General features: G+C 39.9%; 1 protein-coding gene across 1 annotated transcript in view; it reads left to right on the top strand.

Moving 5' to 3' along the window:
* SKOR2 (SKI family transcriptional corepressor 2) overlaps positions 1-14,604 on the top strand; it is a 36,207-nt gene that overhangs the window by 6,355 nt on the left and 15,248 nt on the right. Inside the window, exons 4-5 of the mRNA XM_060611906.3 lie at positions 9,257-9,322; positions 9,703-9,801. Coding sequence (XP_060467889.2) covers positions 9,257-9,322; positions 9,703-9,801 — 165 coding nt within the window. The remainder of the gene's footprint in view (positions 1-9,256; positions 9,323-9,702; positions 9,802-14,604) is intronic.

Below are 14,604 nucleotides of genomic sequence, written 5' to 3'. Positions count from 1 at the left end.
GGAGGCCCCATGAAGCTCAAAGTCTGATGAATAAGAAAAGTTTCGTGTAGCAGTGACGGTGTGTTTTTAAATAATTATAATTCACTCAGAGGCAGGATGTAGACTCCATCCTTGGTTTCCTAATGTTAAAACAGGTTTTAACTTAGTGTTGCCTGTTAGAATTAGTGCTCTGTCGTTTACGTGCATTAATTTGAAAGTTGTTTTTAATCGCTTGGATTCAGAAGTTTTTATTTCGGAGTTGGCTGTTGGTGATATTTAAGCTCAACACTATAGGGTCCATGTATTTAGTATAAAATAACACATTTAGAGAATAATCCGTGCCAGACCTTACCCTTCATTTAGCTAAACCATAAATCATCATAAGGCTGCTTGTGCTAAACTGTTACTCTATTTGGGTGCAAATTTTGAAGGAAATAAAAATTTTGTAAATATTCTATGAAATATGTAAAACGTGTGTAGCTTTTCAAGAGGTAGCAATGATTTGAACAAAACTATGAGGTAGTTTGTTGTTTGCATTGTTAAATTTAGAGGAGATTCCATAGATTCAATGAGAAAACCCAAATTATCCAAACTGAAATAATTTCTTTTTAGGAATTTTAATTTCCTACGTTGCACTTAATAGCTGGTATTCATATTTTTTATAAAATTTTCAAGTTAACATTTGACAAAATGTGCATACCCACGAGAAATCTAAAGGTATTAGAACATACTGATGTCTTCACAGAGTTGTGTTCTCTTCATGTATATTAATAGTCTCCGTAGATCTGTTAAAAACTGAATTTCTCCATCTTCCTCCGATTTGGATGGCTGGGCTGGTTCCATTTGAAAATACGTTCCTCCTATTCTTGAGAGTGGTTTGGTTCCCTCATGCTTAGTAAGTTCAGTAAACCCTGAAAAGCCATCAGAACCCCAAGGATGGTAGCCAGAACGGATAAAAACCACAGAATCCACTCTCGTTTGATATTCAGACAGAAATACAAATGCCAAAGGAAATAGGTGAAAGTATAGTCAGGATCAGTGTTCACATAAAAATTCCACAGTGCCCGGAGCTCAGGGTAGTACAGTCAATAGTTATGTTGGTAATAATATCTAGCCATACTACTGATGTATTACTAGTCCCTTCCTCACAATAATTAATTTGATACAGATTCCCAGAGAAACTTGCTCTACATTGATTTTCCATATTACAATTTTATTCTCACGTTATTCAGAGGAGTCTGTAGGTAGTATGTTATATTTATTATATTATTATTATTCTGTATTGAATGGGAGATAGGTAGGACATGGGAGGGATGCAAAATATCATTGAAATGAACAAATGTTCCAGTGAAGAATTTTATTTTGCGAAAGTTATCTTGGAATCTTGGGTCACAAGAACTTCATCCTTGTGGTTGCTTTGCTGAGCATGTGGAGATGATGTTTTAAACCCTAAAGATGTTAAGGCGTTACATCTCCTTGGGTTGTTTTGGGACTTCGTGGATCTTCAGCTATCCTGTCTTGCAGGGAAGATTATTAGCTCATGGTCTTTGTGTTGAAATGCACATTCGAGAAAATCCTAGAGTGGGCATCCAGTTGTCCTATGTTTGTTTTGGTATTAACGTACTTACTTATGGTCAGACTCCAAGAATCCCTTCGTTTAGCAAAGTGTCAAAAATCCGGAAGAGCCAATGAGATGATGAAGGCCTGTGATTAACCGCTTTGGAGTGACAGCAGTAGAAAGCTTTACCCAGTACACCCTGACTGGTACTGGAGATATTTCTTCCCGTGGAACAACTGTTAACTTCCACATCTACGCCTCTAACCACTGTTGATTTTCATTGCTTATTTACTCGATTATGCCACAAATATTTTCAAATGCCTACTGTGTGCTAGATACTTTGCTAGGCTCTGGGGATTCGGAGATGGAATCCATACCAGTCTGTGCCCTCAAGTTGCTTCCAATCAAGAGGAAGGGATAGGTAAACTGTAAAGCATATGAATACTGTAACAGCGGTCTGCACCACATACCGTCGGATAAGGTGTATGGAGCCAGGTGTTCCGTTAGCCAGTATTTAATTCAATCGTTATCATTGGAAAGTACCGGTATTTTATTTCAGCACGTATGCAGTAGAACATAGAAGAATAAAATGTCTCTTCAAACTACCGAATAAGTCAGGATGCGATTTTTGATTTCGATGTGAATTTTTCACTCCTGTGGCAATTACGAATGTAGTTTATCAAGAGATTTCTATGTCCTTTCTCAAAACAAGTAAGGAGATAGCCATATCTTTAAAATCTGGATACTTGCTTCAACTGTTCCCGGATGCAAATTCAGTTTAGCAACCTACTTAGTTCCAGTTTATTTTTTTAGGTTATCACTTTAATTAAATGCAGCTTTCCTTCAACCTTTCAGCCTTATTAGTAACTGTTTCTTTTTAGGAATTTTAAAGATGGTATCTTTAAGTGATTTTTTAAAGAACCTCCCTGCTAATGATCTTTAAGCTTACACACAGCAGATCTTGTACTTCTATGTAATTCGAAGGACCAAACATGAAGTTTTTAAGCAGCCAAAATTCCTCGGAAGCCTTTTATCCATAGGTATCTTTTAAATTAGACCCATGGCTTAAAGCCCAGCAATATAGTTTAGGGGGTTGGTAGTTTGGTCAAAATATCACCTACTGAAAAATATAAATGACAGCATTTTGCTTGCAATCCCAGAGTGAGGTTTTGCATATCCGTTTTGAATAACTTTAGTGAAGTTAAGTGATTTGAAATTGAATGCAGTGGGGCAAGCTGGTGAGACAGCTCAAAGCTATGGCAGGTCAAGGAAATCACGCAAGTAGAGTCATCCCTGATTTCAGTACATTTCATTGTGGAAACGCCGGCACCATTGGAGTCTGAGCGTGGCTGCATCTTGTTATATGTATAGGAGTTTTAAAATCAATTTGATTTTCACTGGTATGATTCTCTAGTGTACTTAATATGCTATGGACAGATTTCTGAGAATAGTAAGAAGCAGTTACACTTCTCATGAATATATAGCGAATGAGGCACTCTGATTTATTATTCCATTCAATCTTAGAACATGCTTATGATTTAAAAAAAAAAAAAAAGGAAAAGAAGAAGAGGAAGTATTCTAAAATCCACAACCAGTAGATCTGAGTTTTAATTCTCTCACTAGGTGACTTTAGGTAAACACTTTAACTGCTTTGTGCCTCGGTTTATCCACCTGTAAAATTTGACAAAACCTCCCACCTCTAAATTACTGCTGCAATTTTTACAAACAATGAATTTGGGGATCTTTCAATGTATGTATTCAAAATTAAATTATTCCCATATTTCAGCTGTCCGTTTCTTTTTATTTCTAAAAAATGTCCCTTCTTATGAATGATTTTTTAAAATTTCTATGAAATTTAAGAGATAAAGGAAGACAGTGAAAAATTCTCCAGAAAACAAATAGCATTAATTGAAAGCACAAGTTCTAAAACTCCAGAGAATTCTAAATGAACTCAAGATATACTCATTCGAGAAGCAATGCGTATGCAAACTCACAATACGTTTTGATCATGCAGTATAAAGTTTGCTGTAACTCTTAGTTTGCTGTAATTTCCCCTGTATTAATCTTGCCTTTACTCCTTCTTTTTTTTTCTTTCACTAATGGAGTTAACATTTAGTTAGTTCATTCTGTAGCACACCCTCTCCAGGGGTATTGATTTTGTTCTCTCTTCTGTTCTGTGACCTCACTAAAGTGCCACACGTCACAGGGGAAGAATTAAATGTAGAATTTAACACCAAGAAATTAGCAGAAGTCCGTGTACTACTGACAGAGGAGAAAATTATTTAACCTTGTTTTCTGTGTAATTGAGTTTTTAATGCCCTAATGCAAAGTGTTCTTAAAAACTTCTCTAAACCATATGTTGTGCTACCTTTTGGTAATTATTAAAGGTACTACTTATGTTCGCTTATGTCGACTGTCTTTGACCCCATCCGAATTGTACCTCTAAGACAAGTTGTTAGAGAAAGAGAAAATAAAAAATCCCTGGAAATCTAAATCAAAACCAGGTTGTAAAACTAAGGTTAATTATTACAATTCAGAGTTAAACATGTATAAATGGAGTCTGTTCAACAGAAGTCTAGGCCTTGGGCTGAGGCTGTCGGGAGGCAGAGAGCAGACCGTCAGGCCGGCCCCGTGGGTGTGAGAATACAGTGCAACTGTAATCTGCAGTCACTACTTCTCTTCCAAGGTCTGCTCCTTGAGACCCCCACCCGACAACTATAGAAGCATCTGGGCATTTGACTGAAATCTTCACTCTTTATCCAGACATTAAAAGGCACGCGTGTCTTATGTTGAGGCACAGCCACAAACCAAAATACTTTCGACCACATTCATCCTTGAGTGTGCAATTAAATAACATTCTTTCTTTCCATAATGGAAGCATTTTCTCCAAATGTTTTTCATCAAGTGTTGTCAACAGTCCCAAAGGAACAGAGAGGCCCTTTTAGCGATAAGCAACTTGCCAGCCCCTGGGGCTGCTTCGTGGGGCAGAGCCTCCGAATGCTGGTTGCAGGCTGCAGGGAGTATAACACTGAGGGGAGAATGAAAAGAGAGAGAATATATTTCCGTAGAAGGGATGTGAATGTCAGCGTTTTCACTCTTCATCCAAAGGTCAGGCATTTCATTTTGTACCTGTATGTACACACATTTGTACATATTTGTACAAAATATTTGAATGATCTTGTTTTTTGGATTCAAGTTTAGCTTGAGAAGAGTAATTACCTATTTAATCAGCTTTTTGTCCTATCATCCCGTGACCACCAACAGAACAGGTCATCTGACCTACTCATTTGACTCCTAAAATTAAATGAGCTCTAAAAATGTAAGGTATTTTGGCTCTTGGAGATCATGGAAGACTTTTACATTAATATTTTCATGTCCCGGTTAAAACTCACTGCTATGGTTTTAGCTCCGCAAGAAATTTTCAAAATGTCAGATAGGAACAAAAATTGAAATATCGCAAACTTCCCCAGTAAACTGAAAATATAGAGTACGTCTTCAGATGTCCAAATGGATCAACATGTGCTTTTTCATTCATAGGAATGAGTTAGTGCTCAAAATGATGATGATCGAGGATTTAAAGTGACATTACTTTGTATTTCTTTCACAAACCAGATTGAATTAAATTAAAAGCAAACGGTGTTTGCGAGATGTATTTCACCCTCCTGAAGGTAGAGGTGATGGGGTTACCTGTTGGGTAGGGTCTCTCTCCCCTCAGAAAGCAGATTTTCTAGCTGGGGAAGACCAGACTTGCAGAGTTGAAACCCCAGGACGTCAGGTGGCAGAGTGAAGACAGTAGGGACTTGGAACTTCAGCCCTTGGATCAGCAGCATTTGCAGAGGTCGGGAAAGGCGTTACGGAAGAGTAGGGACTTGGGTGGCATTATCATTGTGGGTGGATGGGCAGGGGCACCTGAAGCAAGAGCGAAAACATAAGGCAAAGCCAGCCAACATGAGGAATAAGGGCCCGATTAGAGTAAAAGGTTTGTGCTTACCGACAGAGAAAGCTTGGCTCAGCTGAGTGGGAGAACCTGGAGGTGACGGGGGAGGAACTTAGAGTGGATTGTGCAGTGTAGACATCAGGAGCCATGGCGCGGTTCTTGAGCAGAGGTGTGCCATGATATTTAAGAGAAAGTAATTACCCTTGTGCCGTGAAAGGAGGTGCTATGAATGGAACTTTCACCTGGAATGTGGGTCCGCCTGGTGCCGGAGGACCCTGGAGAGACCACGGGAGCAGGAACCAAATAGCCCCAGGCTCTCTGGGCTTCACTGCCCTCAGGGATGTAGTTTCCCTGATGTGGCTCTATGCTGCCCCTCCCCTCCAGGGCAGGCAGGATTCATGGGCAGCGAGGCAGGTCACAGCAAACTGGCTCCTTGAACATGTACTTGTGGAATCCTGGTGTAGACATGTCCCTGAGCAGCAGCTTCTGGTTACATCAGTTCACTGGATGCATTTTATATCCCGATTATCCATTACTCTCCAACTTTAAGCCACCTGACTGTCTTCTTTTACAGTCTGATTTAAGATATATTTTAGGCCTGGCCTCCAAGAAAGATGTTCCTTCCATATTATAATTTTCCTTCCTATAACTCCAAAGGAAAATTAAGGTCTCCCTCTGCCTTTTTGTAACTTTTTTTTTTTTTTAGGGGGAAATACAGTGGGAAGGAAAGTAAACATTTTAATTTTTGGATGTCTCCAAACCTATTCATTAATTTTAGAAAAGTAAAATGCATCTAACCTAATGGAATATTTATAAAAATCGGAAGCTTATTGTCAACTAAATCTCATTTATTTAATCTAGTATTAGACTGCCTTTTTTTTTTTTTAAACCAGATGGAAAACATTAGCAGTAATAGTGAACAAACATATCCAGGCTCCCAGAGGTCATTTTTAACCACCATTAACAATCTGGTTTCACAGATTAGTAATATACAAAAGGCAACGGTCCAGTAAAAGATACACAAAAGGCAGCTGAAACGTCTGTGCTCTTTATTTACCTAACATTTAACCATTTAAAAAAAAAAAAACCAAAAACAAAACCTTTATAAGTGAGACATTTGAATCATCCAAGCTCCAAATTGGCAGGTTTTACCGAGAAGTTGCAGCAACGCATCTATCTGAAATAGACCCCCATGTAAAGTATTGATAAAACCTGCACAAAGCTAATGAAGAGAAAAGCTTATTATTAATATTATCACATTTGTTTGTTGTTGACGTACTTTCTACTTGCTAGCCATTTGTTTAATGGTTTCACTCCTATGTAAACCTCCAAATTATGAAGTTGCAAGACCTGCATTTTTACATATCCCGTTGTAATTTTTCAATTTAATTATCTCACTGAAATGTAATGCAAGACAAACGGGCCGCACAATACACTAATGAATCAAAAAGGTCTATAGTGTGATAAGGACATGACTTCTAGAGTTGCCTGTTCAGACACGAACAATCTCCATTAAACCATGCTCCCTAGTAGTTGGGACAGTGGCAGGATGGTGAAATGTCACTCTGCCCTGCAGATGGATACAGAGGGACGGGCGTGCTTGTTTCTTCTCTTGTTCAGACTCAACATTGTATGTGAGTGTGAAACAGCTATGCATTTGACTGATTGAGACTGGAGGAGACAGAGGTAACACTGCATGTAATATGCATTTTGTTTCATTTCAAAATACCATTACTCTTGGTTTCTATATTTATGATTTCTCATCAGCTTTCATGTTACTCTTCTTTTAGATAGTAGTATTTTGCAGGAATTAGATTAAGGTGCATATTTAAAATGCTTCGCAGATATTTTCATTATTCTGTATGAAGAAAGCCAAGGTCTTTAAAAAAAATTTTTTTTAGATTTATTTATTTTGGAGACAGAAACAGAGCACGAGTTGGGGAGGGGCAGAGAGAGAGAGAGGGGGACACACAGAATCGGAAGCAGGCTCCAGGCTCTGAGCCGTCAGCACAGAGCCCGATGCGGGGCTTGAACCCAGCAACCCTGAGATCATGACCTGAGCCAAAGTCGGATGCCCAACTGACTGAGCCACCCAGGCGCCCCTGAAGAAAGCCAAGGTCTTAATGTTGAAAGCCTATGGAGAGAGGTCATGTCCAAGATGAAAGTGGGAATGAGGTTGTGCAGATATGATCTAGACAGTAGAGAAAATACCTGTCGTTAAGGAACTCAGGGATGCCTAAGATATTATTGTCCTTATGATGGGGATCCAGGGCAAGCATCTTTTCATCACTATGCACATGTGCAGGAATATCTGCATATATATGCACACATATACACATCCACTCATTCCTGCAAATACTTACTCCCAATGGTCATCGGGTAGAATGCAGAATCCCCATCCATTTATAATATCATGCTAAGTATTTTCCTGTCTGTCCTTGATACTGTTGGCCACTGCTTTGTGGAGAAATTGTTTCCCTCTTTGTGGGAACTTTTACCTTGACGATGAAATCTCCCAGTATTCCTACAAGTGCCTAGGGCCATTATATTCTATTTCTTGCTGAAGAAGGGAAATGAATAAATAGTGAGGAGAGAATTGAAATGCTGCATTCGGGCCCACGCTATAGTTCAGGATTTATGAGCTCCTGGAGTTCCTTTCAGTGACAACTGAAAACACTTTATTGAATACCTATTATGTATCCAGCATTCTGCTAATCACTGGCCGTGCAGGAAACACAGAGCCCCTACCTCCAAGTAGCACGCTGCCTGGTGAGTGTGGAAAGTGAGTAAGCAAACAGCACCATGGGTGCAGAGGAAGGAGCTAACCCAGAAGGGGGTCAAGGGGTGAGGGGATCCATGAAACCTAAGAGCACCTTTGTCTATACTGTCTGTACATGAAAATGGAAAGCTTAGTTACATTATGTGGATAGTTGCAGATAGCAAGTTGAAATTGGAACAATAGATTCTGGTTAGCTAAGTGATTGGATTTCTTTGGTTTATTTATGTTTTCTAGATTACATAGACTCAATTTATGACTGTAGATAAGGACGTTTTCCTAGCTTGCCATCATTCTAGTTAGCACATAAACAAAATAGGAGAGAATAACACCTAACCTTTATCTACAATCTAGTTTTTATTGGTTGAAGACAAGTAGTTCTGAAACTATCAGCAAGCATGTGAATATTACAAAGCAACATAAGATAACATTTCACACCTCTGTTTTAGGTTGATTTAAAAAAAATACCTATCAGTTATTAGGAAATTATTCCAGGCTTATAAATTTGCTCCCAAGGGCAACAAAAGTCTCCTCCTGTTTCTTTCTAACTATCCCAAATTTTGGTGACCCAAGAAGGTAGGAGGTTTCTGCTTCCTCAGCCTCAGCCTTCTGGTTGACCCTAGGCTCCTTCACTTCTGGAAGGAGAGGAACTGATCTGAATTCTTCTGGATATGTTAACTGTTCAACCTCCTCTTTTGCCCATTTAACAAGTACCTTTGTTGTAGAAGATGGATAGTGGTGGGGCCTGGGAGGGGGCTAACTTCCGGAATCTGCTTTCACGGGGCTGCCATTTCAGGCTAGGTTGACTGCGCCCTTGCTTCCTGTAGCTGCCGCTGTGCCTCAGGGGAAGTGTATGTGAGTAAATGAGGACAACATTTGGTTCTGAGGACTTCCACCTTCCAGTCATACCAACTACGCTTCTTCGTAGATGTGAAAAGAAAATGAAAAGAAAAACTTTCAGAAAATAGCCTACACAAAACCAATATTTGTTCTCCTCTTTTTAAAGGTGAACACACACAAGAAACAAATTCACCTCATTCACTCAAAAAGGATGTCGAAAATATGGGGAAAGGTAAAGAAAAGTTTTAATTCTGTAGAACTTCTCTTAGCTTCAAAAGACCATGGAGATAATAGGAGGATATTTTTGTTCTACACCATATTTTAAGCTTGACAAGCAACATATGAATAATATATGGACCATTGGGTGGATATAATTGAGATTAATGCATACATATCAATCAATACATGACACTGTAATATAATACTTTAAAATAATATATTACATTGATTTATATTCATGGATTTCTGCACAAAATCTATCCTATGTCTATGCAACACTTTTTAAACTGGTAAAATATTTTGTCTTCTAATAATAAATTGCCATGTGTAACAGTTCTCTGGAGAGTTATTTGTAAAGATTAGTAAAATGACTCTTCTGTTTTTCTTTATTAGAAGAACTTCAGAAGGTTTTATTTGAACAAATAGATTTACGGAGACGACTAGAACAAGAATTCCAAGTGTTAAAAGGAAATACGTCTTTCCCAGTATTCAGTAAGAAATCGCTTTTATTTTATTACATTATGATAGTTGATGATGTTTCTATTATTATGCTTAAAAATAGGCTTCTGAGTCTGACATGCTTATATAAAGTGCCACAGGCTCTTCCTGTGGCCTCTGTCCAAATATTTGGAAATTGTAGCCTGTTATTTATGCTTTGAATCAGCTCGCAGATAAAATTTCTTACGAGAATCCTTTGGTGTTTATTGTATCGATAAGTGTGTATCTGTATGTGTTATGTATATTTTAAAATATATATGCAAATATATCATTAAATACGTAGACGTATTTAAATACTTTGATATTTTAGGTTATATATCTTAGAACAAAAGATACCAGGTATTTTTATTCTCCAAGGTAGGAAAAACAAAAAAATTTTTATTTTCAGAGCTGGAGTGCTTTCTGGTGCTTGAAATATATATAAATATGAAGATTTACGATTTAACAATTCAACGTACACATATTTATTTTATTGATTCAGATTAGTATAATTTTAGTAGTTTTGGGTTCTCCATCCACATTTAATGTTAAAATTCTATTCCAAATTTGGTGGCAGATAATGTAGCATAAAAACTATCAGTTCTGTTCCCAGAGGCCTAGAATTTCAGAAAGACTTAATGCTAGGTGTCCAGATTTCTAAAACTCACCAGCCTTGGCCTGGGTTACGTTTGGACAAATACATCACAGTGGTGTTGTTTCAAGCATTTTAGAGTTTCATTTAGTCATATTCCTCTCTCCAGAGAAAGAAAAGTGGGAAAGAAAATAGTGTGTTAAGTTTGTATTTTGAATTCTGTAAATTTACGATTAGTTATTTCTGGGACTCTTTTTTAAAATGTCGGCTTGCCCCTTGTTATTAACCTGGTAATCACAAAACTCGACGTTGGCAATTCCTGTGCTAGGGCCACAGACCAGCCTCCGGGAGAAGCTTTTTCGGTCCTTGTGACAATTTCAATAATACGAGCATGAGGTCTGCATTCCCCAGGGTTTCTCAAATGTAATCGTCAGCACAACTAAAAGACGTGCCTTCTCGGGTAGCAGCTTTGCAGAGTACTGGGTTCCTACACACGTCAGACTGGGTTGCCCCACACCTCTAGCAGGGATACAAACAAGGAAGATGTGTGATGGAAGAGAGCTCTAACCAGGAGGAGAAATAGGGCGTGTCAAGTTTGTGATCTCTCGGTACCCAGAGGGGAGGAGCTCAGGCGCTTTAGTGTTTTCAATTTCAGGAATGTTTGCTGAGGCCTCAAGTAAGACAGAAGGGACGAGAATGGCGGATAGCTTTTTAAAAATTATTATTTAAATCCATGTTTAGTTAACATAGTGTAATAATGATTTCAGGAGTAGAATTTAGTGATTCATCACTTACATATAACACCCAGTGCTCATCCCATCAAGGGCCCTCCTTTTTTTTTTTTAATATGAAATTTATTGTCCAATTGGTTTCCGTACAACACCCAGTGCTCATCCCAAAAGATGCCCTGTTCAATACCCATCACCCACCCCCCTCCCTCCCACTCCCCATCAACCCTCAGTTATTCTCGGTTTTTAAGAGTCTTTTATGGTTTGTCTCCCTCCCTCTCTAACCATTTTTTTTTCCTTCCCCTCCCCCATGGTCTTCTGTTAAGTTTCTCAGGATCCACATAAGAGTGAAACCATATGGTATCTGCCTTTCTCTGTGTGACTTATTTCACTTAGCATAACACTCTCTCTCCAGTTCCACCCACGTTGCTACAAAAGGCCAGATTTCATTCTTTCTCATTGCCACGTAGTATTCCATTGTGTATATAAACCACAATTTCTTTATCCATTCATCAGTTGATGGACATTTAGGCTCTTTCCATAATTTGGCTATTGTTGAAAGTGCCGCTATAAACATTGGGGTACAAGTGCCCCTCTGCATCAGCACTCCTGTATCCCTTGGGTAAATTCCTAGCAGTGCTATTCCTGGGTCATAGGGTAGATCTATTTTTAATTTTTTGAGGAACCTCCATACTGTCTTCCAGAGTGGCTGTACCAGTTTGCATTCCCACCAACAGTGCCACGGGGTTTCAAGGGCCCTCCTTAATGCCCATCCCCCTACCCAACACCCCAACAACAACCTTCAGTTTGTTCTCTGTATTCAGAAGTCTCTTACGGTTTGTCTCCCTCTCTGTATACTAGCAAACTGGCCCATAGCTTTTGACAGTGTGTTGGGATCATCGTGACATTATAGCTTTGAAAAAAAGAGAAACGTTGAAAACATATCTCTGAAATCTTAAATTTAGATCCAGCAGGGTGGGTCAAAGTTTCATTGAACCCCTAAAGTACCCACCTAACTCCCTATAAAGTACCTACCTAACTCCCTAATTAATCTCCTTAATAAAAGTTAATTAATCATTTTAGGGAATTGAGTAATCGATAATAATTGATACATTTTCCTTCTTAACTGATCTCCCATACAATATGCACATGTTTCTGCTAAAAAGAAGTTAGAAAGGGTGCCTAGGTGGCCCAGTTGGTTAAGTGTTCGACTTCGGCTCAGGTGGTGATCTCATGGTTTGTGAGTTTGACCCTGACATCCGGCCTGCTATTGTCAACACAGTGCCTGCTTTGGATCCTCTGTCCCCCCTCTCTCTACCCCCTCCCCACTCTCTCTCAAAAATAAATGAACATTAAAAAAAAAAGGTTAGAATGTTATAGTATAACTGGCCCATTTTGATTCAGATCTGTCATTCATCCTTTTGAATTAAAGTCAATCCTTTGTAATTGCCACACGTATGAAACACTTCAATTAAACAACAACAAAACTTTTTTCCTGTTTTTTGTCTGCAGCGTACTCCACTGACCAAGGAAGTGGCATGCATGTGCCCAAGTGTGAATGATGCGTGGTTTAGACATACCGCAAAGAGGCAGTTAATTTCACACGGATGAAAATAGCAAATGCACATTATGTGCTCGTTAACTAAATGTGAGAGGCCATGAGGCTGGCAGGCAGATTTAGATTTGCTGAGATGGAAAGGGGAAAATGGAACTTTGTGAAGCCACATCAGGAGGAAGCAGAGAGGAGTCCCAGCCAGAATTTCGCAGACCCTTTTCCTAGGAAGTGGACCCTCAGTCGTGACACTTAAAGCCTGGTTCACTTAGAACACTGCAGACCTAGGCTAAGCTGTCAGGCATGAGTTCACTGTGGGGCTCGGCCACTTCCTGGTTGTAGGACCTTGGAAACTGTCAAATGGGCTAGGTAATTCCTGTCTTGTAGGAGGATGCAAGGAGTAAATGAGAGGACCAGTGTGAAGGGCTGTCACAACCAGCTCAACACATATGCATCGGTCCAAATTGCTGAGTTTCTCTTAGCCTTCCTGTTGTGGTTCTGAGGGCTAACAAGGACCACGGGAATGGATCCAGGGCTTGGAGAGGATAAAGGTAAAGATCAGGAGGAGGAGGGAATGAGGAGGAGGAGGAGCCCAGGCCTGAACTGAGGACCAGCTAAAAAGTTGCTGGATGAGGCAACTGATGGACAAGGGCCCTCACACCTCTCTCCCTCTGTGCCCCCGCAGCAGGGTGCCCTGGGGCGTCTCCTCCCTTCCTCTCTCCAGCCCTTTCTGGTCGCTGCCGTTAGCCCAGTCTTGCCCAAATTGTGCCTCTGGCTCCAAATCTTCCACCCAAGAAGCTATAGTGATTCCCTACTGTTGATCATGTTGTATCTAATTTAACTCCTGACTGACCCTTAAAACGCTCCGTAATTGGCCCACCAAGCCTCTCCAGTCTCACCCCCACTCTCCTCCTTGCTGAGCTCCAGTTACCCTACAGATCACTCTGCCCTCTTGCTTTCGACCTCTGCGGACTATGTTTCTCTAGTCTGGAATGCCTCCCCTCGCCTAAACATTCCTAATCATTTAGGACTCACTTCAAGGCACCACCTCCAGGAAGCCTTCATAGTCTTACAGTAGGCACTCTTTGCTGACATCCTACTATGTTTATTTCTAGCCCTATGGGTGTTTTTGTTGATTTCTTTTTGATTGTTTCACACCTGCTGCCACCTTCTACCCCATGGCATTGTCAATAGGTTCAGGAAAATGTTCTGTTGCTGGCCGCGCAGCACCTGACATATTGTGGGCACACGATATACTCTCAGTAAACGACTGATACACAGTTTGGTGTTATATTCAAAGAGATTAAAACTGACAATGAAGGATGAGATTGGGAAACTGAAAACTGTTGTATAAAGGAGATTAGTGAGGGCTCATAAGTTGAGTCCTTGGATTTGCATGTGACAAATTCATGGCACTTAAGAGAACTGATGGAAAGGCCAGTGAGTTATGACAGGGAAGGCCCAGTGACTGGGGCTTCATGAAATATTTCAGTAGTAGATTTTGACTACGTCATCATTTTAGATTTTTATAAAGAACTACTCTTCCATGTTACTTTAAGGTTACTTTTATTAAAAACAAACTAGAGGGGCACCTGGGTGGCTCAGTAGGTTAAGCATCTGACTTTGGCTTAGGTCATGATCTCACGGTTCGTGGGTTTGAGTCCCGAGTCGTGCTCTGTGCTGACAGCTAGGAGCCTGGAGCCTGCTTCAGATTCTGTCTCCCTCTCTCTCTGCCCCTCTCCTGCCCATGCTCGCTCTCGCTCTCTCTCGCTCTCTCTCTCCCACTCTCAAAAATAAATAAACGTTAAAAAAAATTTTTTTTTTAAACTACATTTCATCTACTTGAATACGGCGATCCCAACTTTCACCCCTGGCTGTTACTGCAGTCATTCTGTGTTGAGTGGTTTCCTCTCTCTTTCTGTAGCATCCTCCAGAGAGGGAGCGAT

This window comes from Panthera onca, chromosome D3 (assembly GCF_046562875.1).
Source record: "Panthera onca isolate mPanOnc1 chromosome D3, mPanOnc1 haplotype 2, whole genome shotgun sequence".
Classification (NCBI taxonomy): Eukaryota; Metazoa; Chordata; class Mammalia; order Carnivora; family Felidae; genus Panthera; species Panthera onca.
The sequence above is the reverse complement of the archived record's forward strand: the minus strand, read 5'-3'. Positions and strand labels throughout refer to the sequence as shown.